The sequence below is a fragment of the Lentinula edodes genome (assembly GCF_021015755.1).
Source record: "Lentinula edodes strain Le(Bin) 0899 ss11 chromosome Unknown C8R40scaffold_76, whole genome shotgun sequence".
NCBI classification, from domain to species: Eukaryota; Fungi; Basidiomycota; class Agaricomycetes; order Agaricales; family Omphalotaceae; genus Lentinula; species Lentinula edodes.
This window is the reverse complement of record NW_025764382.1, coordinates 1-27,742: the sequence shown is the minus strand read 5'-3', so window position 1 is coordinate 27,742 and position 27,742 is coordinate 1. Positions and strand designations below refer to the sequence as shown.

The 27,742-nt window shown below is 45.9% G+C and overlaps 10 protein-coding genes across 10 annotated transcripts; 6 read left to right on the top strand and 4 right to left on the bottom strand.

The window, feature by feature from the left end:
• Nucleotides 1–6,548: 6,548 nt before the first annotated feature.
• On the top strand, nt 6,549–7,317 carry C8R40DRAFT_1062747 (uncharacterized protein; the record flags this gene model as incomplete). The annotated part of the gene is made up of 2 exons (XM_046225487.1): nt 6,549–6,612; nt 6,671–7,317. 2 exons carry the CDS (start codon nt 6,549–6,551, stop codon nt 7,315–7,317), a joined length of 711 nt encoding a protein of 236 aa, XP_046079223.1.
• A 209-nt stretch (nt 7,318–7,526) lies between these two features.
• On the top strand, nt 7,527–8,870 carry C8R40DRAFT_1075063 (uncharacterized protein; the record flags this gene model as incomplete). The annotated part of the gene is made up of 7 exons (XM_046226807.1): nt 7,527–7,756; nt 7,984–8,173; nt 8,265–8,309; nt 8,364–8,463; nt 8,544–8,592; nt 8,689–8,761; nt 8,796–8,870. The coding sequence occupies 7 exons, from the start codon at nt 7,527–7,529 to the stop codon at nt 8,868–8,870; spliced, it is 762 nt and encodes a 253-aa protein (XP_046079222.1).
• A 523-nt stretch (nt 8,871–9,393) lies between these two features.
• C8R40DRAFT_1005584 (uncharacterized protein) lies at nt 9,394–9,879 on the bottom strand (the record flags this gene model as incomplete). The annotated part of the gene is made up of 3 exons (XM_046222799.1): nt 9,394–9,579; nt 9,634–9,654; nt 9,697–9,879. Coding segments are annotated over 3 exons (390 nt in total), but the record flags the coding sequence as incomplete, so codon positions are not given.
• A 1,476-nt stretch (nt 9,880–11,355) lies between these two features.
• C8R40DRAFT_1178154 (uncharacterized protein) lies at nt 11,356–12,824 on the top strand (the record flags this gene model as incomplete). Its single annotated transcript, XM_046232817.1, has 6 exons — nt 11,356–11,463; nt 11,516–11,788; nt 11,838–12,203; nt 12,251–12,349; nt 12,399–12,560; nt 12,609–12,824. The coding sequence occupies 6 exons, from the start codon at nt 11,356–11,358 to the stop codon at nt 12,822–12,824; spliced, it is 1,224 nt and encodes a 407-aa protein (XP_046079220.1).
• Nucleotides 12,825–14,615: 1,791 nt separating this feature from the next.
• Nucleotides 14,616–14,960, bottom strand: C8R40DRAFT_997577 (uncharacterized protein; the record flags this gene model as incomplete). The annotated part of the gene is made up of 1 exon (XM_046236792.1): nt 14,616–14,960. A coding segment is annotated over one exon (345 nt), but the record flags the coding sequence as incomplete, so codon positions are not given.
• A 1,436-nt stretch (nt 14,961–16,396) lies between these two features.
• C8R40DRAFT_1178152 (uncharacterized protein) lies at nt 16,397–18,180 on the bottom strand (the record flags this gene model as incomplete). Its single annotated transcript, XM_046232816.1, has 9 exons — nt 16,397–16,556; nt 16,605–16,762; nt 16,817–17,008; nt 17,054–17,115; nt 17,186–17,220; nt 17,280–17,440; nt 17,497–17,611; nt 17,665–17,841; nt 17,891–18,180. 9 exons carry the CDS (start codon nt 18,178–18,180, stop codon nt 16,397–16,399), a joined length of 1,350 nt encoding a protein of 449 aa, XP_046079218.1.
• A 258-nt stretch (nt 18,181–18,438) lies between these two features.
• Nucleotides 18,439–19,699, top strand: C8R40DRAFT_1178151 (uncharacterized protein; the record flags this gene model as incomplete). Its single annotated transcript, XM_046232815.1, has 4 exons — nt 18,439–18,669; nt 18,722–18,935; nt 19,017–19,138; nt 19,208–19,699. The coding sequence occupies 4 exons, from the start codon at nt 18,439–18,441 to the stop codon at nt 19,697–19,699; spliced, it is 1,059 nt and encodes a 352-aa protein (XP_046079217.1).
• Nucleotides 19,700–21,254: 1,555 nt separating this feature from the next.
• Nucleotides 21,255–23,102, top strand: C8R40DRAFT_1164102 (uncharacterized protein; the record flags this gene model as incomplete). The annotated part of the gene is made up of 6 exons (XM_046230445.1): nt 21,255–21,418; nt 21,440–21,512; nt 21,626–21,761; nt 21,933–22,048; nt 22,101–22,436; nt 22,515–23,102. 6 exons carry the CDS (start codon nt 21,255–21,257, stop codon nt 23,100–23,102), a joined length of 1,413 nt encoding a protein of 470 aa, XP_046079216.1.
• A 372-nt stretch (nt 23,103–23,474) lies between these two features.
• Nucleotides 23,475–24,384, bottom strand: C8R40DRAFT_1178149 (uncharacterized protein; the record flags this gene model as incomplete). Its single annotated transcript, XM_046232814.1, has 4 exons — nt 23,475–23,722; nt 23,773–24,047; nt 24,098–24,160; nt 24,209–24,384. The coding sequence occupies 4 exons, from the start codon at nt 24,382–24,384 to the stop codon at nt 23,475–23,477; spliced, it is 762 nt and encodes a 253-aa protein (XP_046079215.1).
• A 786-nt stretch (nt 24,385–25,170) lies between these two features.
• C8R40DRAFT_1136066 (uncharacterized protein) lies at nt 25,171–25,936 on the top strand. The gene has a single exon (XM_046229370.1). The coding sequence runs from the start codon at nt 25,576–25,578 to the stop codon at nt 25,789–25,791; it is 216 nt and encodes a 71-aa protein (XP_046079214.1). The 5' UTR covers nt 25,171–25,575; the 3' UTR covers nt 25,792–25,936.
• Nucleotides 25,937–27,742: the final 1,806 nt, after the last annotated feature.

Here is a 27,742-nt window from a genome sequence, read left to right as displayed (position 1 = left end):
GCAAATGACGACCTACGCACTGAGGTACTCCGTCAATGCCACGACCATCCAACTGCAGGACACCCCGGACTACACGGGACACTCGACTTGGTCAGTACCCATTTCTGGTGGCCTACGTTGCGCTCTTTTGTGGAAAAATACGTTGAGGGATGCGAGGTTTGTGCCCGTAAGAAGATCCAGCGACACCCACGGGCCGTAACTCAACCATTAGATGTACCATCCGGTCTATGGGAAGAGGTAGGGGTTGACCTGATAACACAGCTACCTAACTCCCAAGGCTACGATGCTGTCTTGGTTTGCACAGACCTGTATGGAAAACAAATTCACGCCATTCCTTGCACCAGCTCCATCACAGCCGAAGGCGTTGCCGATATTTACTACCGAGAGATCTTCCGTCTCCATGGTCTTCCTCTTCACTTTAAATCCGACCGTGGACCCCAGTTTGCAGCTAAGCTCATGCGACCCCTTCTCGCTAGGCTAGGAATCAAATCAGATCTAACCTCCGGATACCGTCCTCAGTCTAATGGCCAAACCGAACGAGCAAATCAGGAAGTAGAGAAATACATCCGCCTCTATGTAGGACGACGACAAGACGACTGGGCAGAGCACCTTCCCATGGCGGAGTTTGTGATTAACTCACGGACTCATTCTGCGCTAGGCATGTCCCCGTTCGAGCTAACCTACGGCTATCTTCCCCTGTTCAATATCCCAGTGGGCCAACGCAGCGGTATTCCAGCTGTGGATGACCGTATATGGATTCTCCGAGAAGCGCGACAAGATGCCGGAGCTGCCTTACACCTAGGAAAGAAACAACAGAAGGAGGGATACGAACGCGGGAAGCGGAAAGCTCATCAATTTAAAGTTGGAGACCTAGTCTGGCTCAGTGCAGAGGACATTAACCTTCAACTTTCCAGTGAAAAGTTAGGAGATCGACAGCTTGGCCCTTATCGCATTCTGGAGAAAATTGGCCCTTTAGACTACCGCCTTGACCTTCCCCTATCCCTAGATCGCCTCCATCCCGTCTTCCATGTCGATAAACTATACCCCTGGAAAGGTAACTCCATTAATGGCGAAATACCAACACCACCAGAGCCGGTATACTTAGAGGATGAAGACGAACCGGAATACGAAGTAGAGGAGATCTTAGACAGCCGGGTTCGATGGAAGAAGTTGGAATATTTGGTTAAGTGGAAAGGTTACGACACAGGGCACAACTCTTGGGAACCCGCAGCCAACCTCAGTCGAGCACCAAAAATTGTTCGGGCCTTTCATAAAAAACACCCAACAGCGGCAAAGCCTTGACCATCGAGGGCAATGGTCATAAGGAGGGGGGTAATGTCATAAAGTACGCAGCCCCTATCATTTTCCTTTTCTCACCGTCTCGACGCCTTTACTTGTACGATACATCATCCCATCACTGTCAAACCCCCATCGATTACTGATCCACCTGACCCATCTTCTCCTTCTATTGGCTTCCGCCACCTTCCTTGTTCCTAAACTGTACAGTATTACATCGTTGTTTCTCGCAGACCGGATTATGTATATATAGCCAACCCTCCACAGCCTGGTCCCTTATCTTGACCTCTCTGTCATTATCTGGGACCAGGTATGTGCTTACTTATTATTACCTATGACTACGATACTCAATATATCTCTGTCATTATCTGGGACCAGTCTGCCGCCGTTCTGCTTAGTCGCTCCGCCTTGTTGCCTTGTCCAGTTGCTCCGCCTCACCGTTCTGCTTAGTCGCTCCGCTTTCCGGCTCCGTTAGTCACTCCGCCTCTGCCGCTTCGTGACAGAGCCTAGCAATAGGGAATTAGCTAAACCGCACTTGTGCTATAGGCCAATGTCACCTAACTGGATTGCATTCCCGGATGTATCTCAACCTTTCGAGAAAAGTTTCTGCAAATGTTCACATGTGCCCCATCAACACGTCTGAGTACACATTTGCATTGTATCCATAAGTTATAACTCGGGCCGCAGGTATTTGTTCTGGCAAACGGTCCCGAAGCCACATAAATCTCTCTCTGGTTTTGGAATCATAATACTCCCATGACCGGAATGTGCCCATTCAGACCGTGCAGAGCGACTATGCTATCGAAGTGGTATATTTATAAGTGAGCCAATTGAAAATCATCCTCGCTTACTCTACTTGAGTGCCTTCAGACAAGACGGTATAACCGTCAAGGCTATCATCAAAGTCAAGTATTCTGTTATTCAGCATTCTGTCAGATGAAGTCAGGGACAACGCCTTTTTGAGAGTAGGTTCATCTGCGTATTCAGATACATACCTAATGTCTATCCCAATGACGACTGTGCGAGCCCCGTAGTGTTCTTGAATGAAGCCGTGCTCTAGGATAAAGTCGCTGAGCTTGCAGGTGAATGCAGCATCATCTACCAACTGAGTGGAGTTCTGCCTGAGGACAAATGACAGAATATATGTCAGGAAGGCTCACATGCCAAAGATCTTTGATTCCCATTCTAGAATTCAATACGGATATGTACTAGAGGTTGAGCAAGATGAGAGGACAGCCTCCTATTTTTATTCAGAGCATAACACAGAATAACATTCGGACTGCCAAACTAACGCCCGCTACAAAGCATTCTACAAAAGTTATCATAGAAACATTGTCCGCGCTTGCTGAATGAGCTTTGTATTATAAGACCCCTGCAGGCTGGTCTGGAAACTCCGCGCGCAATGTCATTGAGAAATGCCAACTTTGTTGAGTAAGGTTGGGTTTGCCGTCGGCGTTAACAGCCTGGCAACGCTTGGTTCTTTGTCTGGCATGGACCTTGATGCAGTGCAAGGTCAGCGTTAGGGCAGTAGTAGTGAAGGAGGTAGTGGTGAAAGAGGTAGTGGTGAAAGAGGTAGTTGTCAAGTCCATGCCGCGGGCCTCCATACCGCCGCCCGGGATTCCGAAGATCCATTCCTTATTGTAATCTCTTCCTATTGTTCTTTCTCGCTACACATATCCTTTCGTTCTAGTCTCTCATTATTGTCTTTTACTCTTTTGTTCTAGTCTCTCCTTATTGTCTTTTACTCTACCCTGCAGGTACTACTCGTATAGCTCCTAGTAGTTAGTCTGGCGCTCCGCACCAATGCGCCGTTCCGTAGATATAAATACTGCCTGTACGCTACTGTAGTTCCTCAGTTTAATTATCAACTTAGATCTCCCTTCTCAAACTTAGCTCTTCTCTAAGTCTTCAGGCTCAACGCCTTGAAGTACGTTCCACTCGACCTTAGGACTTGAACGTTCTCTGGTCCGCTCCTCGTCGTCGGCGATACCGCCGCTCCGACTTGGCTGCTCCTCAGTTCCTCCCTTCTCTACTCTCGATCTCCGGGGACTAACGGCATAACGGCGGTGTTGTTAATAACTTCACTACTGTCCCACTTGTCTTCCGCACTTAGACACCTTGTGGCTTTGGCACGGTTACACGGTGTACATGATCTTAACAGTAGTGGTGAAGGAGGATGGAACGTAAGCGGAAGCGAGGCATTTGCACCGTCCTGTTACCTGGTTAGGAATATAGAGAGTGGCATTCTGAGGAGGCGCAATTTGCCCGCATGTTGACTGTATACCGAGATATAACAAGCGGATGTTGAGGTATAGAGAGATCGACACCCGGGATAGCGGCATTCAGAGTTTTGAGAAGGCGATGATGGGATTGGAGAGGGTTTTTTCGCGATTGACTGGCTGGTGAGTAAAGCCATTGTGAGAATGGCGGCATGGGAAGATGGCGGCATGGGAAGGGAGAGCTGGAGGGACACCTTGAGGGCGCCGTGTTTCAGCAGTCCAACTGATTCACCTGTTGGTCAATCAGGTTTGGATGGAGTAACGAAAAAGGGTCTGCGCACCGGTAGACAAACTTATCCTTGTTGTGAAACTTAGCACCTCTATGTTGCGTGAGTTGGGTAATATAAAGGGCGAGAAAGACGGGGTCAGAAAATTTGAAGTTAAAAAGGTAGAAGATTCAGATAAGGCTAGAGTATGCGTTAGATGTGTTAGAAAGACCTAAATATTGATACGGTTCTGGACATGACGCACTGGGTCAAAGCTTTGTTTGAGGAAGAGAATACCCTTTGATCTTCACAAGAGAAAGGTCGTTGTCTTCAGCCGTTCGTACGGTATTCCCGGACAACCACATTCACTAAGAGAATAGGTAGTCACGTCGCAGTTCCGGTTCAAGCTTTTTTGTGTGAGAATGAGACGGAAATTTTGTGTGAGAGTGAGACGGAATTAGTGTAGCTGTGGCGTGGGTTGTGGACGGTTTGTTGGAGGCAGATTGGAGGTAAAGGTTTTGCTGGGATGGCTGTAACGGAGACGAAAGCGGATTGCGCGCTCAAACAGCGTTGTTACTTAACGCCGTTGCGCGTCTTTGTTCCTTAATGCTGTCACGCATCTTTGTTGACTGCATTCTCTCCTCTTACCCCTCCCACCACCGCCAAGTCTCATCCACAAATGGGCTCAAACCCAGGTGAGCTCTTTCATTATGCTTATATGTTTCTACGTTTCTCTCCCAGCTCGAATTTCTCAGCCAACAGACGCCCAGCCCCTCATCTAGGCAAGGCTCTGTTGGCTGAAAATTCGTTCTGGCTTTTTCTCTGAACGCGCCGCTATCTTTATCACAAACCCCCCTTGACCTCATGGACTTTACTGATTGAAACCTTCTACTCTCAGGCAATGGCGTTCCCACCACTCGCATAAAATTCCCTTCCTTCGACCTTTCTTCTGCCCTGGAGGTCGATAACGACGCGCGCATGGCTGCTGAAGACGCTGGAGAATCCATGGATGACGGAGAAGTAGATTTTGAGGATGCGTGCGCAGAGCCAGCAACCCCACTGGAACCTCCCAATAGTTATCCCGCTCTGTCCCGTAAAGAGAAGAAATACGCGAAGCTCACGGCACGTTCATGCGCAAAACGGGCTGCTGAAGCTGTTCAATGCATCGGTAGCAAGGGCGTAAAGCCCTTCGTTGTGGAGCTAGCTAAAGGGGCGCTTCCAGTTGAGCTTGAGGACTTCGATGCCTCTACTCTTCCCGTATTATCAAGCGGCTGGAACGCTAACCCTCGCAAGAAGCTGTCTCATGGCCTCCAAAGGGTTTGGAAAAACCTTGAACTCTTGACCTCAAATTCTGGATTGAAACTTCTTCGGTGGGACGGGCAGTGCGTTTACAATTCCTCCTAGTAAGGGATTTTGCTGACTACTATCTCTAAATCTTGTAGGAGTTGCATAGTGCTGGTCGACGCCCACGATCACATCGTTGCGGTCCTTGGCGGTGTTCCTCACGGGTCCAAAGGGAAAGAATGGCAGGTAGTGGAAGCTGCTGCTGCTACAAAATGCCGTGAATCTAGCACTTTCACCGAAGCCCAGAAACACGGTCGGCGTGGAGATTTTGCCTCTCGGACAGTTGGGTAAGGCTATGGCAACGGGCGGTGCAAACTGCAGAACTATAGAGTCTCTGGTAAGGCCAATCAGAAAGCCATTGTAAGACCTGGGTTAAAATGGGTCTTAGGGTAGGTTTGGTATATGAAGTTTTATGTTGTAGCGTGCTAGGAGCAGGCTGGAGCTCGAAGGGAGCTACGAGAACCGCGACCGAGGACGAGAATGACCTAGTAGTGTCTGGAACGACGAGATGATGACCCTTGAGGGGGTCCCTAGGAGGTCCAGGGAGGTCCCTAAGGCGTAGGGAGGTTAAGGAAGAGTGCGGGACCGTACAGTATTGCGTAGTAGGAGTTGTACTCGCTAGAATGTCAATATAGGATCGAGTAGGTCGTATATGCAACTGGGTCTCGAGAGTGTAAGCTCCCGAGAAGGGATATGTCAGGAAGGGTAGGTCCCTGGGGGCTGAGCTTGAGGATGGACGTCCTCGAGTGTGGGAGGTGGTAACGGAGAAGCAATACGTAGTCCGACGTGAGGGGTAGCTTCGACGTTACCTAGATCGAGGTCCCAAAGCTTACGAAGTAGCTAGGGAGCTCTGGGAAGTTTGGGGAAGGGTAGCTCACCAAGGCGGGTAGGCGTTGGGGAGCTTTAGTAATGTTCGAGGGAGCTCGGGGACTCACTCGGAAGGCTTAGACTTGAAGTGAAAGCGTATATTCGATCGTATAGATGATCAGAGAGACAATAGACAGAGGTAGAGAGAAACAGAAGTAGAGAAACAGAGAGTAAAGAGAAATCCGTATGGTTAGCAGGTACAAAGGGACAGGGACTGGACCTATGCAAAAGGGTGTGTGTTCAAAATATACCAAGCTGGGGCTTCGGGACATTGCGGCGTTACTTAAATAGGTACGGGAAGTGAACAAGAGAACATCTGGAGGCATGAGGTAGCTAATCGGAGGGAGGGAGGTAATCGAGATTAATACTTAAAGGGGTTATCGGCTAGAGGGCTTTCGTACGCGTGTCGGGGTGAAGGACGTTTGGGTAGTGGCGTCAGAAATACTTGGGGAGGTGTCTGGTGGTACTTGGGGAGGTGCGGAGGGCATACAGGAGGTGGGTAGGACGTATGGTAACGTGTGGTGGTTACTGGGACTGGTCTGGTTGTAGCCAGGGCATGACAGCCGTGCAAGAGCTTCTTCAAAACAAGGCAATTCAGCGGATCTCAGGCTTTCAAAACGGTATGTGCTACGCCTTTCTTTCCCCCAACGGTTTGAACCTTGCCTGGTTTCTTTCTAGCTCTCTTCAACATGTTCGGCCACAAGAACTACCTTGAACACAAGGTCACAAATGATGAGCTGCTTCATAAGCAGCCGGAGTTGCGAGCCAACTTCCCCAACAATGCTTTTGCTGCGACAACCTTCAACCTGGGACCCCTCTCCTTTTCTCCACCCCATATGGATCCTGATAACCGTGCCTCCAGCTGGTGTGCTGATACCCCCATGGGTCCCTTCAACCCTGACCAAGGTGGCCATCTTGTGCTGTGGGACCTCGGGCTCGTTATCCGCTTTCCTCCTGGCTCCACGATCCTTTTTCCTTCTGCGCTTATCACGCATTCTACCATCCCCATTCAAGCAGGTGAGACCCGCTATGCAATGATACAATATTCCTCAGGAGGTCTTTTTCGCTGGCGTGAAAACGGGTTCCAATCTGATAAAACATTCCTGGCAACAGCTAGCCCTGAAGAACTAATGGCTCGCGAGTTAGCACGGGTGTCACGATGGAAGTTGTCTCTGCAGAAATTCACTCGTTGGACAGACATTTGTCATGATGATTGGAGGGGTACAGCCCGTACCAAGGCTGGTTTAGATGAGCTAAGTGAACTTTCAGACCTTGAGGAGCCATTGCCTGCTTTACGTCCCACTAAACGCCTTTGTTGCCGGTAACCTGTCAATTAATAATGTTCAACATTGTTGTATGAAATATAAGCTCGTGTTATCCTTCAATTCCTTATCTTCATGAGCGTAGCGAGTGCTTACACTAAAACAGAAGTTCCCCTCATGGCCAAGCCAAACCTTGCGACAACCCTGCTTTGATAATAGGGGTTAAGCACCATATAAAAACCCCACTAATTCTGTCGTATACCTCACAACCAATGGTGGTTGATATTTCCTCTGACAGAGGTTTCAACGGTCTTCTCAAGGCTGTTACACTAGACAACCAATCGAATCCTGCTGACATCCTCGATGATCTTGAAGAGAGCTATGACACTGCGAACTTAGACATAAGCTCTAGCCAGAGCTCAGATTATCTGTCAGGGCTCAACGACGCAGTCAGAGATATTTCTAAAGGTGTATCAGAAAAAACAGCTAAAGAATATCTTCGGTACGTGCTATAAATTGTTCAATACAGCCCTGTTAACCTCATCTACCAGCCTCATGAAACAATGTCAAGCATTTCTGATTGAATGGCAAATGATAAGTCGAGAAAGCCAGTTTTTTTGTCCCAATCCCCATCCTCAAGCTGCAGTATATATTGTTGCATGGATCATGGAATCATAGGTCCAAGGCTCAACCTCTGGTGTTCTCTGTCAGATTATGAATTTCTTCCAGCTGCAATACAATAAGTCTCAACGGTAGCTCAATTCCAGCAAGTGTAGAAAAATCAACCTATACACATGCTCAGAAGATGCAAGCAGCTGCTACATTTGGATTTGGACGGATTCATGGCTTAGGAATGCAGGCATGGCACAGCAGTGAAATTACGGGGAAGATGCTTGGCAATCCATCTATTTCTGAGATCGTTTCTACTTATATGCTCAGCCTTCGTCGTTGGAAAGCAAGTTATTACTTTCAAACACCTTCTCTTTTGTTCTTAACATAACATTTCGTAGACACAATCAGGGGACACTCCAACCAGTGCACGAGCAGTCACATCAGTAAGTATCTCCATCACTTGAACCTTACCTTTGTCTGAAGTTTCGACCTCTTAGGTGCTACTCGAAAGCCTTTATTATTATAACAAGCAACCCGAGTTTCAAAAACCTAAGGCTTATCAATCCACTTCTCGTAGTGGTCTGAAAGGCCAGTTAGGTGCATATTCTCGAACCCTGTTGATTCTTGGTTATGTTATTGCCTTCTGTGCATTACTCCGCATCGATGAGTTATTAAAGATTCAACTGCAAGATATAACGACATCCAAGGATCCCAAAAGTGGACGGGGTATGCTTACTCTTCGCCTTCCGTTTCGGAAAACTAGTCAGTTTGGAGGTAAAGTTGAATAGGACTTATATCAAAACATGCATCCACTTACTACAGGCTTCGAACTTCACTAGATATCAAGCCGTTTGTTTTCTGGGAAATGCCAGAAGAATATCAGCACCTGTGTGTGGTACGGGCCTATGCAAGATGGGTTCGGATTACAGGACTGGAAGAAGGATACCTTTTTCGAAAAATACGGGCAAATGATCATCTCGCAGAAGAGAATGAACCAATGGTAAATTCTATCAACTCGTCCCTTTGTTATTGCTCAATATACTTGTAGACATCGGAACAGTTTCTTGAAATGTTTCGCAACAATCTCTTGGATATTGGCATTGACTTTATTCCCTATGGAACTCATTCATTTCGACGTGGTGGGTGTCAATGGCTGTCAGTGGAACGTCGGTGGCCTTTGCGTCAAATTTGTGAGTGGGGTGGATGGAGTCAGGAGTTCACACACCTAACCATTGTGAAATATCTGATTTCCTGGAATGATAACCCTCATGTGGATCGAGACGATTTTTTCAACATGGACTGTGCCCCAACTATTGTTTGTCCCACCTGTAATCAATCATGTCACTGTGCTTAGAATATAGAGCAACTAGTCTTTTTCATTAAACCGAGTTGTAAATTACATTATGAATTTCGAGATAGAGCATAAGATTGAATAAAAGAAATTTATAAAGCAGAAAGTTTGGCAAGGTCACAATAGCGACGGGCAATGGCGGAATTATCAGTAAGTACTTTGCCTTTATTTGTCACAAAAACCTCGGAAAAACGAGCACCGTACTCGAGCTTTGCTTTGTGTACAAGATGCTCTTCATGTACAGCACGAATTTTGCGCAGCCGATCTGTGATGGCCTTCCAATGGAGACGTTCACCATTGCTCAAGGAAAACTCTTTCCAAAAGTCCTCAGGACTGCTAGCGCGGTATCGCTCTGCAACATACTGTATAGAATTAAACATAGAATTCAAAGGATATTACACAGAGAGAGAAAATACCTTCCATTCTGTCCAGTACTTCTTCAACCAACTCCAAGTCCCATCTCCTTTGCCACGAAAAACGTCGCACCAGTACCGAAGTGCAATCGCAGTGCCATTAATCTCGAGGAGATTTCTACCGCAGTCAAGTTGGTCCCAGTTTGGTCCTTCATCATCCCATACGCGGTCCAAACGAGCAATGTCAGCAACAAAGGATATTTGTCGGGGTTCACGAACATCTCTATACTTGTATTTGATGACCTTTCCATGTGCGATATCAAGGTAATTGAACTCCGCAGCTTCTACTGAACTCTGGATGAGAGCAGCCACATTCACTGATGACTGGTTGGCAGTTGTTCCACTCACAGCTGATAAGTCAACCACGGCGTGGTTTACAGTAGTTACCGGAGGTGTTGCAACAGTTGGTAAGGTAGGTACAGCAGCACGGTAGACTGCCAGGGCTGATGCCAGCCCAGGTTGGAGAGAGTTGCCGAGTATACCTGGTAAGGGATATGAGAGAAATATTACCTGTCCGAAATTGGAACCTACCAGGATTCGTCAAAACTCCTGGGTGCTGGGTGAGCATTGCAGACGATAACGGTCCCAGCCCAAGCCTTTCAAAGGTTGCTGTAAGGTTAGAGATTTGGGCCTCCATCGAACGCATGAACTCTGCCAACTTGACCTGCCCAGAGAGAATTTTTTTGAGAACGATGTTTGAGCAAGTGCAAATGAACAAACCGTGGTAGTTGCTTGCTCAGCAGCCTTTGCCTCCTCTCTAGCTTTCCGCCTGCATATGATTTCTTCGCGCGGGATGTGTGGGTGAGCGTCGTCAAATTCTATTGCCTAATGAAAGTGTAAGATCAGCCAGTAAGAGTAATTGGAAAGCGAACATAGTACACACCTGTGAGGCCCCGGCACAGAAGGCCTGCTCTGGTCTTACCCAGACTGGGCCTAAGCGAACGCAGTAGCCGCCTAGGCCGTACGAGGAGGTATGGGATAGTGCCGATACTGGTGAGGGGAGCCTAACCAGGGGTAGTTGTGGAGCTTGGGTAGACCTAATAGAGGGTCCTGGAGGTGTAGAACGTAACACGTAACCACCGCTTCGATGTGGAGGGGAGGTGTAGCCAATACGAGTGGGAAGCTGTGGGGAGCTTAGGGAGCAATGAAGCGGAATTGGGAACCTAATGGGAGGTTCCAAAGGATGAAGGACGAATTGTAGAGCCTCGACGTAGATGGTGAGTCAAAGTAGAGGCGTAGACAATACGAGGATTGACAGAAAGAGGCCAGAGATAGGAAACAGAGAGGAGAAACAGAGTTGAGGTGAGACAGAGATAAAGGAAACAGATAATGAGGAAATATATGACTGTTGAGACGTGTCAGGCCCTGTTAGCAAGTACTAGTAGACTGTACTAAAGGGACCAAGCCAGGTAGGAAGAGTTTCCAGGTAAGATTTGACAATAACACACTGGGGAGCTCCGAGGGGAGTCCCCAGCCTATATACTGTACATGAGGCTGTCAGGTACATATGTCATGTGGCTACTGGAGTGACAGGTAATATGTACAGTAAAGATCGTAAGGATGGTGCATAGAATATCGGAAACATGTATAAGTGATGAACCGGAGCTCTGGAAAGGAAAGGGAAAGGTCCGGAGAAGCAAGGCATGACATCAGTGCTCTCTACATTTGTCAGCAAGCTCGGTTGAGCGAATACTTATCTTATCTGAATCTAATGAACAAATTGACATGGACGAGCTCAACGAACTTGAAGCCGATCCTCTTGCTGCTGAATCCGAGGATGAACTTGAAGACTTAGACAAGAGAAGAAGTATTACACAAAATCTCACAGATAGGGTAAGGAAGGATCTTGGTGCCAAATGTATGCATGCAAACTATACTATCGTAGTCTTCTTCAGAGGAATTCACAAGTTCTACAGTTGACAAATGGCATGTCAATAATCCCTCTATTCAGAAAGAGGCTGAAAAGCGACGAAAGAATGCTGAAAGACAGAGGATTTTGCGTGTAAAGAGGAAAGCCGAGAAGGAAGCAGCAAATGCAGATTCCGAAGATCACTCAGACCATGAGGTGAATCGCCACCATCCTGCAAAGAAAGCACGTGTTCAGGCTCCAATAGAGGCAGTAAAGGATGTCGAAGCTGAAATGATTGCATATATACGGGTATGACTCCATAACCTACATTGAATGCTGATTCTGGAACCCTTTATAGATTCGTAAGGATATCGTGCAGCCTGCTGCATCTGGATTCCGCGGCAAAGGCAGACAACCTGCTAATCCAAACCCAAATGACGAAACATTGTTCTCATCCCGTGGTCCTATCTTTGTTCCTCTTGCAACACCATATGATTCCTTCCTTGCTATGATTTCGAAAAGTCTTCCTTGCCCCGTTATCGATATTGTTCAAAATTCAATTCAATACCAAGCCCAGTCTCCGAAAACCTCTCCAATTCTTCCCACTGGAAGCCACAATGCTTTCAAAGCCATGGTTATGCACTTTACAACACAGAGTAGGAAGAAAAATGCAAATCTGTCTCTTTTCATTTACATGGACAAGCCGATGAAGAGCAATGGGCCGGTAGGTCATTATCATCTAGGTTATAATTTGAACTAATCTATTTATAGACCTGGGATACTGGCGAAGGAGATCTCGAGGACCTGTTTGATTTTTTGACTGTTGAGGCATTCACTGGTTTGTCATCAGTGAGCCTGAGTGCTCAAAAGGTACAGTTCAGTTCCCTTGGCTGCCTCCTTATATACTAATACTCTCCAGGCATCCATAGACGAAGCAAGCAAACCTTTTCTGGATGTTCTCTGTGAGAAGTACGTTACTGGAAGTAATTTACTTTACCTGGGAATTAGGGTCTACACGGATACAAGGGGTGAATCCTGGGAGTTGAATGACACCCGACTGTCAACTTGGGCCTCACATATGGTGCGTCACTAAAATAAATATACTACATCAACGTAACATGAATGACAGGCACGTCGTACTCCTGGAGTAGATGATAGCCATCCACCAAATACGGCTTGGTTCAATGGAACATATATTCTGAGACCTCTCACTACACCTGCCGCTATTACTACTCCCACTCCTATGCCTGCTGCTATTCCTACTCCAGCATCTGATATCTGTCAAGTCTATGCCTCGGTGCCCCACTTCGCCGCTCGGTATTCTGAAGATCCGTCTTTATTGTAATCTCTCCTTATTGTTCTTTCTCGCTACACATACCCTTTCGTTCTAGTCCCTCCTTACTGTCTTTTACTTTACCCTGCAGGTACTACACGTATAGCTCCTAGTAGTTAGTCTAGCGCTCCGCACCGATGCGCCAATCCGTAGATATAAATACTGCCTGTACGCTACTGTAGTTCCTCAGTTTAATTATCAACTTAGATCTCCCTTCCGACTTAGATTCCCTCCTTAACTCTGTGCTTCTCTAAGTCTTCAGGCTCAACGCCTTGAAGTACGTTCTACTCTACCTTAGGACTTAGACGTCCTCTGGTTCGCTCCTCGTCACTGGTGATACCGCTGCTCTGACTTGGCTGCTCCTCAGCTCCTCTCTTCTATACTCTCGATCTCCGGGGACTAACGGCGTAACGGCGGTGTTGTTAATAACTTCACTACTGTCCCCCTCGACCTCCCGCACTTAGACACCTTGTGGCCTCTGGCACGGTTACACGGTGTACATGATCTTAACAATATCCGCGAACGGTTCATGGACTTTGCAATGATGTCAATGATGCACAATATGTCCCAGCAGGCACCGGCAGTGCAGCGCACTCTGTCTATGTCAGCTATTCAGGCTTCTTCAGCCCCTGCTTCCCCTATACAACTTGCCTGCATATCATTCGATGAATTCTGCTCATTCTACGGGGTATCGGAGACAGATAAAGGCCGACTCACGGAGTTAGAATATCAACCGGGTAACCGAGCAATTAAACAAATGGTCAAGGCAGAATGGTCAAGCGTTGGTTTCAAATTCCTTTCGTGGTCAAATATCCTTACTGTACATAGAAAGTTCATCAGCGATGTCAAGTCCAGTGCTTGGGATCATATCATGCAGGTGTAGGTTCATATATTTCTGTTCCGTTTCACAAGAACCTTATTGTATGTCACTCGTAAATACATTCTTTGTGCTACTATACCACTCATTGTATTCATAACAATCAGTACCATGTTATTTTTCAAACTACTGCTCTACTGTTCTATGATAATATAACCTGCGTGAAGGAACCAACCCGTAGCCATTTCAGCTGTAATACATCCACATGCATCCAATAATGCCAACATCGGATCGGGTGCTTGTTGTATCATGATTGCATTCCGTCGCAGATACATTTTCCCTAAATAAGTATCAGCATCGAGAAGTCATGAGCTATTAGAAAACTATACATGTGCTGAATGACTCTTCGATTGGATTCAAATCTGGGGAATAAGGAGGTAAAAAGAGAACAATAACACCTTTGAAGTGCTGTTAGTCAGATGGAAGTAGTGGAGTTTTGGACTCACCGAGAGCATTGCAAGACTCAAGAAGCATGTCCGAGTGATGTATTCGACAATTATCCATGACAAGGACACTGTGTTGATCAGGGAATGGCTTCATTTGAGGCAGCTGAAAGAGAGCAATTTCAGTTACAAAGAGAACAAAAAGATATTCAGATCATCACGTATCACCTCATCAATGATAAAGTCAAAGAACTCGAAAGAATCCAGTGATCCTTCTACGACCCGCATTGCAATATATCCCTCAAGGCTCATAGCAGCAACAAGTGAATATCGCTGACCACGGACAAATGGTGCGTTGATCTCAGCACGTTGTCCCTTCATAGCATAGCCATATCGCCGTGTAAGGGTGCGCTCGTCCTTGCTAGACTCATCCACAGTCACAAACTCGCATCCAGTGCCTGAGAATTCATTCTTGATGACCAAGCAATACTCTGCTCGTAAAACTTCATCCCGTTCTTGTGCAATCTTCCGCATGAGCTTCCGGGTCAAGCCAGCCTTTCGAAGATTGTCATGAAGAGCTGATTTCGATATTACAACATCATGATGCAAAGCAAGAAACCACACAAGCTCATCAAGGTAGCTATCAGGGTGATGATTATATATCTCCTTCATGGCAGTGAGGGCAGCAAGAGTGATCATTCGAGGACATCCACGAAGAGGAGATGGAGGTTTGACAACTGAGTCAAATTCATTGAAGATTTGGATCCAACAATAAAGGCTTGCTGACAATATACCCAGTGCTGAACAGATGTCGGAACAGTCCCAGCCACGCTCCCAGAGATCCAGAGCACAGTTTTTGAGATCGGGACTGATCCTGCGGTTAACCATTCAGAACAAAGAGATGTATAGTAACATTGTTTCAGACTATTTTATATAAGGTAATAATCTATGTGATGCACGACATGCGACATCTCGAACAAGTTTTTATGATTCTCATTATTTTCTGAAACCGCTGTAAATAGATTTGATGCAAGTGCCGAGCAGTCGTTATGACTGGGAAAGAGACGTAGACAGCCACAGCAACGATCAGGTGTCTCTAACTCTGGACCGTCGATGTTTTGAGATTGCCCCAATCTGTCCAGAGTATGGCTGCCACCAGTCAGTGTCTCTAATCGGCATACATAGAGCAGGTGAGTTCTGCATTTAATGACTTTCGGTACATCCAATTCGCATACCAGAGGCTCTAGCACAGTCAATGTTGGAAATGGCATGCACCGACCGGCCGCGAGCATACTGTTATCTTTGTACGTTGCATCATTATTTTATGTTTTCATTTCGTCTTATTCCTAACAGATAGGTCAACGAAGACACATAGGGAAATTCACATTTCCTCAAAGCTGGCCTGTTGTCTGGGCCACGATCATTGAACTGATTCTTTTAAGTGCGGCTACTGCTTGAAAGTATGTGATTTCTCTCCTCTTCGAATGAGTAGTAGCTAACATAACAACAGGTTCACTAGATAATACCTTACCTATACTAATGTCTTGATTGTACACTCAAAATCAAATCAAAGAACAACCATCCCAATGATCCCATCCAAAATAAATCAATAACATGACATCACTAAATCACGGAGACTCTTGAGAAGGATTATCATGTCGAATAAGTAGTATAAGAAAGTAAAATAGGTACAATGTTGCTACAATGTTGTATCATCCATGTCAACCCTTATGATGCTCTATTATGGGTGCCCCAATTCGACAATGATTTTCTAAAATTCTCAGCAGGGTTAATTGTGTTTCAGCCTTGAAATAAATGAACGATTTTCCCGGGAACACTGTCAGAATGTGGCCGCAGTTAATCGGATTTGACAATCCTTTACTACAAAGCAAGAACATTATCCTTACATGCTAAACACTCTCCAATATTCCCGCAACATTCTATAAGTAAAGCCATGGTGTTTCACACCTCAGATTACCTTAATGAGTGGCGAGAACAATGACCATAGCTTGCACCCTATTTACAATCCTGTTCCGTCTTCGGAGAAGAGCTACAACAAAGACAGGCCTTTTACACTGTGGTTGAATGAGAAAGTGTGTTTGTCATTGCAAATAATCATTCAAATTGTTTGAAATTGCCTTTGATGATTCGAGCAATAGCGGGGCATACATTGATTATTAGTTATTATGTGATGAGTATTACATACTAGTAAGGAAACGGGCGCGCAACTATAAGATATCTGGAAAAGGTAACGAGCAACCTCAACGCGCATGCACAGCACACGACCTGAGACACCCAATAAAATCATAAACAAGATGGGGTAACTAAGGAGGGGCCGAGGCCGTAGGAGCATTTGCATCATTACTAGCAGTGGGCGCCGCAGCTGTGATAGAAGCTTTTGCTGAACGTTGTTCTTCCAGAGTAGATTGAAAATGGAAAGATGGCTTGAGACTGCCCGAAGCATCCTCTTCTGCAAAAGCTTGCCTATAGATCAGGTGAGGGATGAATGCCTTAATAGAATTGAAGACGCACTCATTCCACCATTGCAGCAGTTCTGCTAAGTGTTTCTGCACCTCCTCGTCTTCTGGGTCTGCAGCCTCAAAGTAATCAATCATTTCATTGTACAGACCTTCATAATTGAACGAGCGGTCTTGTCCCCATTTTTTGGCATTTGAGAGAGAGAAGCGAAGCTGTAACAGGTCATGGGTCAACAGAGATAAAAGTATAAATAGAGGGGCATGCACCAGTACGCAGCAGTATGCAATGGTTTGCGGAGTGACTTTTTTGAGGCCATAAAGCTCAGCGAGACTCTGTTTTGTTGATGTCCTAGCCTTGTTACTTTGCGGGACTGGTGCCGGGGTATTGCTGACTTTGTGTGAGCTTGAGATCTCATCGTCCGAAATAGAGCCGCTTGCTCGGAAAATTTGATGCCAAGTCTAATAGCTGTCAGCAACGAGAAAAATTAACCACCAAACACATACCTGGATGAGTAACGTGCCATGAAGGAACCCATCTTCGACATCAGTTGGATTACCTTCTTCATCTCGATAGAAAGCACAAATGAAGAATGAAGTGTTTGTCTTGATCTCTTTGTTTTGAATTTTGGAACGTACCCTTTATTTGCAACATCAGCATGACATCGTCTGCCCTATATAACAGAGAACGTACACTGGATCACTCTAATCATGTTCTATAGGACAAAGTAACTTCCCCGTTAGATCATGTTTGAAGCCTCGAAGTTCACGGCTATGGTTGAGGAGCAAAGGATCGGCACGGAAGGGAATCGGTCGAAAGTTAAACCAGTTTGCAAGCTCAATCATGAGTGTATGAACATCATCACTACGGGCTGAGATACTGCCAGTTTGTAACTACAAAGCGCATTAGTGTCACCTTCTGGGCGTCACAGAAATCAGTTACTGCTCACCTGCTTGCACAGACTGAGAATAGCACCTACATCTGTTCCTGCCAAGTCTACTGCCTTTTGGAAACCAGGTACTGTTCCAGCAACAATATGGTATGCTCGTATATCACGCTGTGTTCTGAAAGCAAGCTGTTATTGAAGGAAAATTAACTTTGACAATATAAAACTCACTTGCGCTTTTCCATCTGATGTACAAAATATTCCTCTAACTCTTTCTCATCAAGGTCAACAGGATCTTCTTCTTTGGCATCAGTTTCATCAGCAAAAAATATCCTGACCAGAGACGCAATGGGTGTGTATAGTGTTGCGATTCTGCCCAAAGCTTGTCCTTGATTCTCAATTGATTTTCTGCAGGTGGATTGAGTATACTTTCACCAACTTAAACTGAAACACTTACTCCGCACCCTGGCGTCGACTTTTCTTGGAATTCGAGGCATTTTCAAGCTGCAGAGCATCAATCTTTCGTTTCAACTTTTGGTTTTCTTGAGCCAAGTTCTTTGCCAATGAATCCACATGAGCTACTCTGGATTTGGAGCGGCTTTGATGATGATGTTTCCGAGAAGAGCCAGACCTGGAGTGAGAAGAGGAACGAGAATGGGAATTGTGGTCTGAAGGCTGAATATGACCTGAGCGAGTCGAACGGTCATGATCAGAATGATGACTGCTTTCAGTCTCTGATGAGGACATAGGAATAAAGAGCAAAGAAAGAAAGGGCGAGGTAGTGCAAAAAATTTGAGAGCAGTTTTTGATAACCATTTCCGGAGGTACCTGTTTGTCATGTTGGAAACCAATATATCACTAATTTTTTTGCAATATGCAGACACGTTATTCCACTGGGTGACCAGTACATATGTTCGCAACTTGGGACTCTCAACAACCATGATTCAGTACCACAGGTGTATGGTTCCATATTTCCTACTTTTTGTCCTACTTCTTGCAAATATAATGCCCACTTGCATTGCAACCTGCCAGAAATCGTTCTCTAGCTCGAACTCACTTCAACAACATCAGCGAATTTGCAAACATTATGCCAGTGATTTCGAGGCAGTAGTTGCAGCCCATGTGAGCAAACGTTCATCCGAAGGAAGCATAGATGGGCAAACTTCGAAAACACTTGGCGCAGTCAAAAAACGCAAAGTTCCCTTGAAGAAGACTGATGCTGCTGAATTTGAACCGGTACGAGATATTCAATGAGTGAAGCACTATTCTAGAGCTAATGACATTACAGGCTCCTCAAAGCCTGGTGTCTGAGAAAATAAGCTCGACTGTCCCACCGCTTCTTTCTCCTTCCCCACCTCCTGCACCCTTGCCTTTGCTTAATCGGGCTGGACGGCCCATGAGGAGTGCTGCCATTCCAGCTCCACCCTGTGATGTCTTACCACAAGCACCTCCAGCTGTTCTCGATCACACGGTAGTTATGGAGTCCAATGAGCCAACCCATCGTATTTGACATGTATTCCTCATAGTGCAAGACACACTTAAAACTCACCTCAATCCATTCCGTCTATTCTGCCTTTATAAAGACTGGCCTTCATATGATCCTGATGCTTTCGTTTCACTGGATGATCTTTCGAAACAAACCCGCACCAGTATCCCTCTGCAGCCACAGCCTTCTAGTTCTAGTTCAGGATCCAAGTCTAACCCAGTATGGCCATTCAACAACATGTCCACTTACTGAATCATGCAATGGCTCAACACAGGAAGCTCTTTGAAGTCGGAAGGGGAAACTACTCGGCTTGTTGAGGAAGTTCTCATGGCACCTGATTTCAATGTCGAGGATCTCGAGGGCTTTAAAGCACACCGAGAGAATTTACGAGCTGATAAAGCTAAGTTGCCGGAATCATCCAATTATCTTGCTGGTTTTGAGACAGCCAGTGTGGATATACGTGTACCGTCAGGTCAACAAAATGTTCCCTCGGAAACATTCTCTGTTCCAGGCCTTCACTACCGACCACTTCTTTCAGTGATTAGGGAGGCATTCTCAGGTCCTTTATCCGACAAAATACACTTCTCACCTTTCAAGCTTTTCCACCAATTGCCATTGTCAAATGAAGAAATCCGTGCACACGGCGAGTTGTATACATCTGACTCCTTCATACAAGCTCACGATAAAATCCAACGTGTCCCTCTTCCCCCTGATGAATCTGATTGCAAGCTTGAGCGAGCTGTTGCTGCGGTTATGCTATGTCGGATGCCACTCATGTAGCCAATTTCGGTACAGCACAGATGTGGCCTATTTATCTGATGCTCAGAAATATCTCGAAATATGTTCGAGCTTTGCCAGATTCAGGGGCATGTCACCATTTGGCATATATTCCTTTGGTATGATATTCTCCTTAGTTTGGTACGCTGCTAATGGGCTTTCAGTTACCTGACTCCTTTCAGGATTTTGCAATGAGATTTCATTTTAAATGGAAGTGTCATGCCCTGACCATAATCAGACCAGCCCCAGCATCAGCCCACACATTCTCACATTCCCGACTCTCCTTGCACCTCCCCAGGACATCCCTGAGGCAGTATGCACCTCCCCAAGACAGTACCACCACCCCCTGAAAACGTCCGGACAACCATTCCGACACGCGTACGAAGCCCTCCGACACCAGCCCCATTAAGTACCAATCTCGATCGCCTGACTCTCTCTTGATTATCTGCCTCATGCTTCCTAGGTTCTGATGTTCCCTTGTTCACTTCCCGTACCTATTTAAGTAGCTCCGCAACGTCCCCAAGCCCCAGCTTGGTATATTTTGAACACACACCCTTTTGCATAGGTCCAGTCCCTGTCCCTTTGTACCTGCTAACCATACAGATTTCTCTTTACTCTCTGTTTCACTACCTCTGTTTCTCTCAACTCTTGTCTATCGTCTCTGTGATTGTCTATACGATCCAATACACGCTTTTACTTCACGTCTAAGCAATCCGAGTGAGGTCTCGAGCTCCCTCGAACAATACTAAAGCTCCCCAACGCCTACCGCCTTGGTGAGCTAACCTCCCCAAACCTCCCCGAGCTCCCTAGCTATTCTATAGGCTTCAGGACCTCGATCTAGGTAACGTCGAAGCTACCCCTCACGTCGAACTACGTACTGCTTCTCCGTTACCACCTCCCACACTCGAGGATGTCCATCCTCAAGCCTAGCCCCCAGGGACCTACCCTCCCTGGCACATCCCTTCTCGGGAGCTTACACCCTCGAGACCCATCTACACATACGACCTACTCGATCCTATATTGACGTTCTAGCGAGTACAACTCCTACTACGCAATATCGTACGGTCCCGCACTCTTCCTTAACCTCCCTACGCCTTAGGGACCTCCCTGGACCTCCTAGGAACCCCTCAAGGGTCACCATCCCGTCGTTCCAGCCACTACTAGGTCATTCCCGTCCTCGGTCGCAGTTCTCGTAGCTCCCTTCGAGCTCCAGCCTGCTCCTAGCACGCTACAACATAAACCTCCATATACCAAAACCTACCCTAAGACCTATTTTGACCCAGGTCTTACACCTTGCCCTCGGTGTTTGATACGGAAAGCTTCATTTGACTGAATGGGCTTGGTTCGAGATATGCAAATGCGCACCCGGAATATTCGAACCTACTTTGTGAATAAAGTTAATCGCGTTCAGCACTTCATCTATAGCATGGGACATCCAATCAATGGTGTCCATGTTGAGAACTTGTTGAAAGATTCCTCGTCGGTGCCAACAGAGGTAACTTAGAGTTTATTTCTGTCTATGACACTTGAATTGACACAATTTATGTAGAACGCTTTCATGGAACGCCTTGGAATTGCAGACTTCGAGCTTTCAAAACTGCTGGTTGTTGATTTCCTCCATGAGTTTGAGCTTGGGGTTTGGAAAACACTATTCAAGCACCTCGTTCGACTTCTGTATTCTTTATCTGATGGCACCGAGAAGGTTACAGAGCTAGACTCAAGGTGATCACTCTTAGTGCGTAGCTCGAGCACCATGACTCATGCTCTCTACCAGGTTTCGGTGCATATCCACATTTGGGGTATCTACAATATGACAGTTTGCGAATAATGCATCAGAGATGAAGAAACTAGCTGCTCGTGACTTTGAGGACCTTTTGCAGGTACGCCAACTTCTTGCTATACATGATGGTAATATTCAAAATCAAACAGTGCGCCATTCCTGCTTTCGAAGGTCTTCTCCCAGATGAGCATAATGCTCGGCTTATGAAGCTACTTTATCGGTTGGGAGAATGGCATGCCCTTGCCAAGTTACGGATGCATACGGATCTCACGCTTAGGGACTTGAGTTCTTGTACAGCTGTGGTTGGGACCCTGATGCGTGAATTTCGTGATAAAACATGCTCTCAATTCGACGTATTTGAACTTCCCAGTGAACAACAAGCCCGCTCTTGACAACAGGCACAAATAAATGCTCAGCGGCATTCAGCAGCTTCTTCTCAGCCCAGTCAACGCAAAGACACCTCACGAAAAGCACGAACTTTGAATTTATTCACTTACAAGTTTCATGTCATGGCCGATTATGTTCCCGCTATACGCTGGTTCGGAACAATTGACTCTTATTCAACTCAGCTTGTGCGTCTTTGGTTTCCCTCCCATCTTCAACTCTCATATCTCTGTGATCCAGGGCGAGCTTGCACACCGTCTTGTTAAACGACTCTATGGCCTAACCAATAAACGTCAACACAAAGATCAGATAGCTCGTCAATATAACTGTTCAAAAATGCTTGCCAATGCCCGCTTTGCAAAGAAGAAAGCAGACATGAAGGGTAAGACCTGTGCCATTCCATCTAACGTAGCCTATGATATGGCTCATGCTCATCAAGTCAGATTTGGAGAAGGGACTGGACCAGAGGATCTTGATATCCCATTAGATGTACATCACTTTATGTCCAATCGACGCAATCATCCTGTACATCTCACCCCTTTCCTTCTCCAGCAACATTCTGACCCGGCCAAAAAAGTACGTGCTGGGCATTTCAGAACCTAACCGATTGAACTGATACATTATCTCTTGCAAAACTTTGTCTCAAAACTTGAGGATCACCTGCTTGGACGTCTCAAGGAGATACCATTTGATGGTGACTATGAGTTCACTGCTGACGAACGGCAAGATGTCATAATTGCCGAAGAAAAAATATATGCTGCAAAAACTCTCCGAATCAATTACACAACATACAATGTTCGTCGAGACCAAGATGTCATTAATCCCCATACAGACCACAACACTATCATGCTCAAATCTCCGGATACCAACCCAGATGCACACCCATATTGGTATGCTCAAGTGCTTGGAATCTTTCATGCAGATATCATCCATTGTGATTCAAAGCTTGGATTAGTCAAATCGAGAAAGCAGATGGAATTTCTCTGGGTGCAGTGGCTAGGAACCGAGCCGGATTATCGTCCTGGTCAAAAATTTGCAAAGCTCCCTAAGGTCGGATTTGTTCCCGAAGACAAAGAATTTGCATTTGGCTTCCTCAATCCTTCCCAAGTCATTCGGGCTTGTCATCTTATTCCGGCCTTTGTTCATGGCAAAAGCAATGATCTCCTGGCTACTAGACTTCCGACTGCAGCAAGGAAAGTTGGAGAGAGCGAAGATTGGTTGAACTATTATGTGATGATGTAAGGTGAACCACCATCGTCATCAATAGACATTGATACTCACCTTTCAATAGTTTTGTGGACCGTGACATGTTCATGCACTACCACGGGGGAGCGATTGGCCATATCGATATCCGGCAATGCTGGGATACAGACTCGATACCTGAAGGTGACGAAGACAATGATACGAGTGACATTGATTTTACAGGCCCCGAAGATGTCCTCACCCCAAACTTTGATAGCGAGTTCGAAGATGGCTCAGATGCATTAGAGAATGTTGACAGTGATGATTCTGAGGCAGGGAATCAGATTTGGCTGTGTAATTATCTTGCCCCAGCTACTGCAGAGAGTTCTGACATAGATGACGAGGATTATGATATTGAATAGCAGCTAATAATCACAATGTTTCTCGAAACGCGATGTATTCAGGTGGTAGCGGTGGCATCTCTATCTCATCCACACCCCACATAATAGCATCAGTAAGTGCGGCACCAATCCCATTTGCTCGTTCCGCCATAGTACCAACAAGTCGATGCCACAGAGCCAAATGGGCCCTATGAATAGCAAGTTCACCTTCGAGTGAGTCCAAATGTTGCTGATACCATGCCAACATGATGTCCTTTGCATCGAAAGGTGCCTGTGGCCCTAGAAGGCAGTTCATAAAAGTTGCATGGAATGGAATAAAGAAAGCGCACCGAGATTGTTAAATGAAGATGAAGACCGACGAGGGACATAAAGATCAGAATGAGGAGGCATACTACTGTGGCAGGGATTATTCGAAGATTTGTCATATTCATTGCAGCCTGGGTCACCGTTGTTGAGCCATTTCAGTTGCGCTTCCCGGTATATAGCTTCCTGATTCGCTTGAGCTTGCGAAAGGCTGTGAACCCAATTCAACAATGATTGCTGTGAGGTGGTGAACTCAATTTGACTAGTGGTGGGCAATTGACTTGATATGTCATCGGAATGTCTATGTACAAAGACTTAGCTCGAGAGCATTGAAGACAGATAGTTACGCACATCGAATCCATGACACTTTGCTCTGCATTCTTTACTTCCACTTGTGAACCCTCAGTTGTGTCACTGTCAGAAACATGAAAAACAGAGAAATCAAGAAATTGTACTGCCTACTTTTGAGACTCAAGCTCTCTGTGATGGTGAATAGGACTTGAAAGGTCGCCGTCAAACCCACCATCCGAGACATATCCATCTACGGTCACAGTAAGTTGAGTCTCCAATGACAACGGTAACTCTTTATGTCGTTTACGGGGAGGCGAGTTTTCTGAGAAAGTGCGTCGATGGGACATGGCCCAGATGATGATGATTTGGCAGATTGGATTTGGAAAACAAGATTGAAGATCACGAGAGAGTTAACAGCTACAACGATGTGTTGTCTAATAAAGTATAACCAATGGTATATACTGCACGTACCTCGAGTGAATATGACAATTTTCTTGCCGCGTGACACCTGGTTAATATACCATCATAATCGAAGGAACATCGAGCTCCATTCCTGCAAGAGGTTGCACACCACATATAAGATAGGTACGAGAAGATAATGTTCTATAAAGTAGGAATACACTTGACGATGATTTGTCGGAAAGTTCTCAGGATTTACGACACTCACAGTCTGTCACAATATCTCACAATCATTCCACCTGTCTGACAACCCATCTTCAATTAGTTGCAAGGTTCCTCCCAGAATATAACCCATTACTTTACAATACAATTGAACAAAATGGTTAAACAATATGATAGTTGACACAATCGCTCTCAAGAACCTTTGCAATTTAGTGATGATATGCATGTTATCTATCGAGGCTGTACCTTCTTCAGTCATCCGCTGAAAAATCTTTTGCGAAATTTCAGGGCAGTCCACTGATATCGTAGGATTCAATACTATCACTGACTCCCAATAAGTGTGATCCTCTTTGCCTCCGGAACATTTCAACCATCTCCAAGCTATGCTTTCAACACTCAAACCGAAATCCGGACAAATCACTATCAAAAGTGTAACAGTACGGATCATTCCTGATCCGGACCGACCCCGACTCGTATATAAGTACTGTATGTTTGTAGAGTAGCGTTAGTTCTCTTCCAATCGCAGCGCTATCCCTGTCATTGCAAGCGACTCTCAGTGTGACTACGTCACATATTTTTGACAGTACAGCGACTACTACTTTCTCCTCTTTTCTACTCTCTCTCGAAAACTACTCAAAACAAAACTCTGGTCGTCGTTCAGGATCCCTCTCAGCTTGATCACCTGGGCTTTTCCGACATCGACCTACTCCCCTCTTCAAAGAAATTTTCTCAAGAAATTTTCCATCAAAAAATGTCTTCGGATGTACCTTCCCGAAACACTTGGTCCAGACGTCTAGGTATGGGCGGTGCTGGTACCGACAGTGCCAAAGGTAAGTCTTCCGACATTCAATTCACTCAAAATTCCACAGCCACCGATTCTGCTGAGGATTCGGCGGCGCAGGATAAGCCTTCCAGTTATGATGAGGTGTGTAGTAGTCATCCCCTCAGGGATGCTGCTATCCCTCACACAGTTTCCACTGCCAACGCTTCCAAAGCTGCGGTTGGGACTGTGGGATCAATTTCGGTTGCCCACAAGGGACAAACAACTGGGGTTGGTCCGGGGTTGGTTTCCCAGGGTGGAAACAACCCCACCGGTTCTGCTAATGCAGATGAGGTCAGTAGCGAAGATGTAAATCACAGTAATGTAGATGAAATTAATGAAAATTCCTCGGGACTTTCATCTGCACCTGACTCTGAAGATGACGGACAAGGTCCGTGGACTACAGTACAATCTCGTAGGTCCAAGAGTCTTGACAATTTGAAGACCCGGAAGGATTTCTTCAAGCCTGATAAGCTCACTAAGGAGCAAAAGGCCACAGTGAAAGCTGCTGAGCAGAGAATGACTCCTGCTCAGCGTGAGATTATAAACAATCGACACATTGCTATTCAGAAACAACAGCAAGCCCGCAGCTATTCTAAGCCGCAAGAAGTAGGCCCGTCATCGTATGTGACAAAGGGCAAATTTGTGGATCACAACAATGAAGTTTGTGATGCCGAGCTCAATATTGAGGTGCAGAAAGCCGAACTCAATCATTGGAACACTGCCCATGGCTCAATTGGTGCAAAGAACATCTCTAGTGATGTGGAGTCAGAGATATCTGACAAAAGTTGACGTCGGCTCCGTAAGAATTACCATCATAAAAATGGATCCCAGCGGCGCAAGTCCCGGAATAGTAAGAGTGAACACTCAAACTCGGGAACTGATGATAGTGCCAATGAGCATAAAAAGACTAAGACATCTTCGAGAAGTATTTTTAAGGATGTCGAATCCTTGAAACCTATTTCTTCTCACTTTGCGAAGAAGATCAAGGATATTGCCAAGGGTCATCAGACCACATCGAAGTCCACTACTCACCATGGTAGGCACCTGTCGACACAACCTGTTGACCAACTTCCGCAGGATAGCTTGCTGGCACGGATGATAAAGACCAAGAAACGGTCCAAGAAGTCAATCAAAAATCATGAATCGACCTCTGATTCTGATGCAGACTCAGAGTCCTCAGACTCTGAATCACGCTCTGAGTCTATGAGCTCAAATGGTTCTTCGAGTTCCTCCTCCGAGGAATTAGACAGTTCAGATGAGTCTGTCCAATATGTGAGTGACACCGTCATCGCAGCCGCTCCCACAGCCAAAAACGCGGTGGAAGGAAGTCCAAGAAAAGGACTTACAACCGGATTATCAAACCTGTCCCACCATCGATATGGAATGGTGAAGCTGATGCCGAGGTATTCCAGAGGATTGTGCTGGAAGGATATCAGTTCTGCAAAGAAGGAAAAATACCTAAGAACGAGCAGGTATTTTTAATCTCACACTATCTTTCAGGCAAAGCATATCAATTCTTTGCATTAAAAGTTGCTAAGAATCACAGCAAGTGGTCATTACAGGAATTTTATGAGGGCCTATTCAACTACTGTTTCCCTGTGAACCACCGTGAGCAAATGCGAACAAAATTACGGAAATGTTACCAGAATGGACGTACTGTTTCTGAGTATGTCCATGAGCTTGAGAGTATCATGGATCACGTCGGTATCATGAGCCAACGTGAGAAAGTTTTGAAGCTCTGGGATGGCTTGAGCCCCGGTATGCGATATGAGCTCAAACGTGCTCGGGTTAGTAAGGAAGTCCATTCCTGGCGCCGTATTGTGCGCGAAGTTGAACTTATTGAGCTAGCTGGGTTTGAAAAAGATCCCAGTCCTCGTTTCGCACCAAAACAGCCAGACCGTCTTTATTTCAATAAACGGGATAAGAATGGTCGTTTCCGACAGCGTTACCATAATAGCTCAACCCGCGAGAAAAGTGAGCCAATTCAGACTGCACCACAGTCCACTCCAGCCCCACCAAGTTCATCTGCACCCTGAAATTTGGCACGTTCTGATAATTCAGTTCGCCATAACAAGAATGACTATCAGAGTGGCCGGGGTAGACCTCAGACTAACCATGACCGTACATCCCAAACTACCCATACATCCCGAAGTACCCGAAAACCTGATTCGGACGGAAATTGCTATAAATGCGGGCAACCAGGCCACTTTGCCCGAAATTGCCCCAGTAATAACATTGTTCATTCAAGGAACAATGGCCCA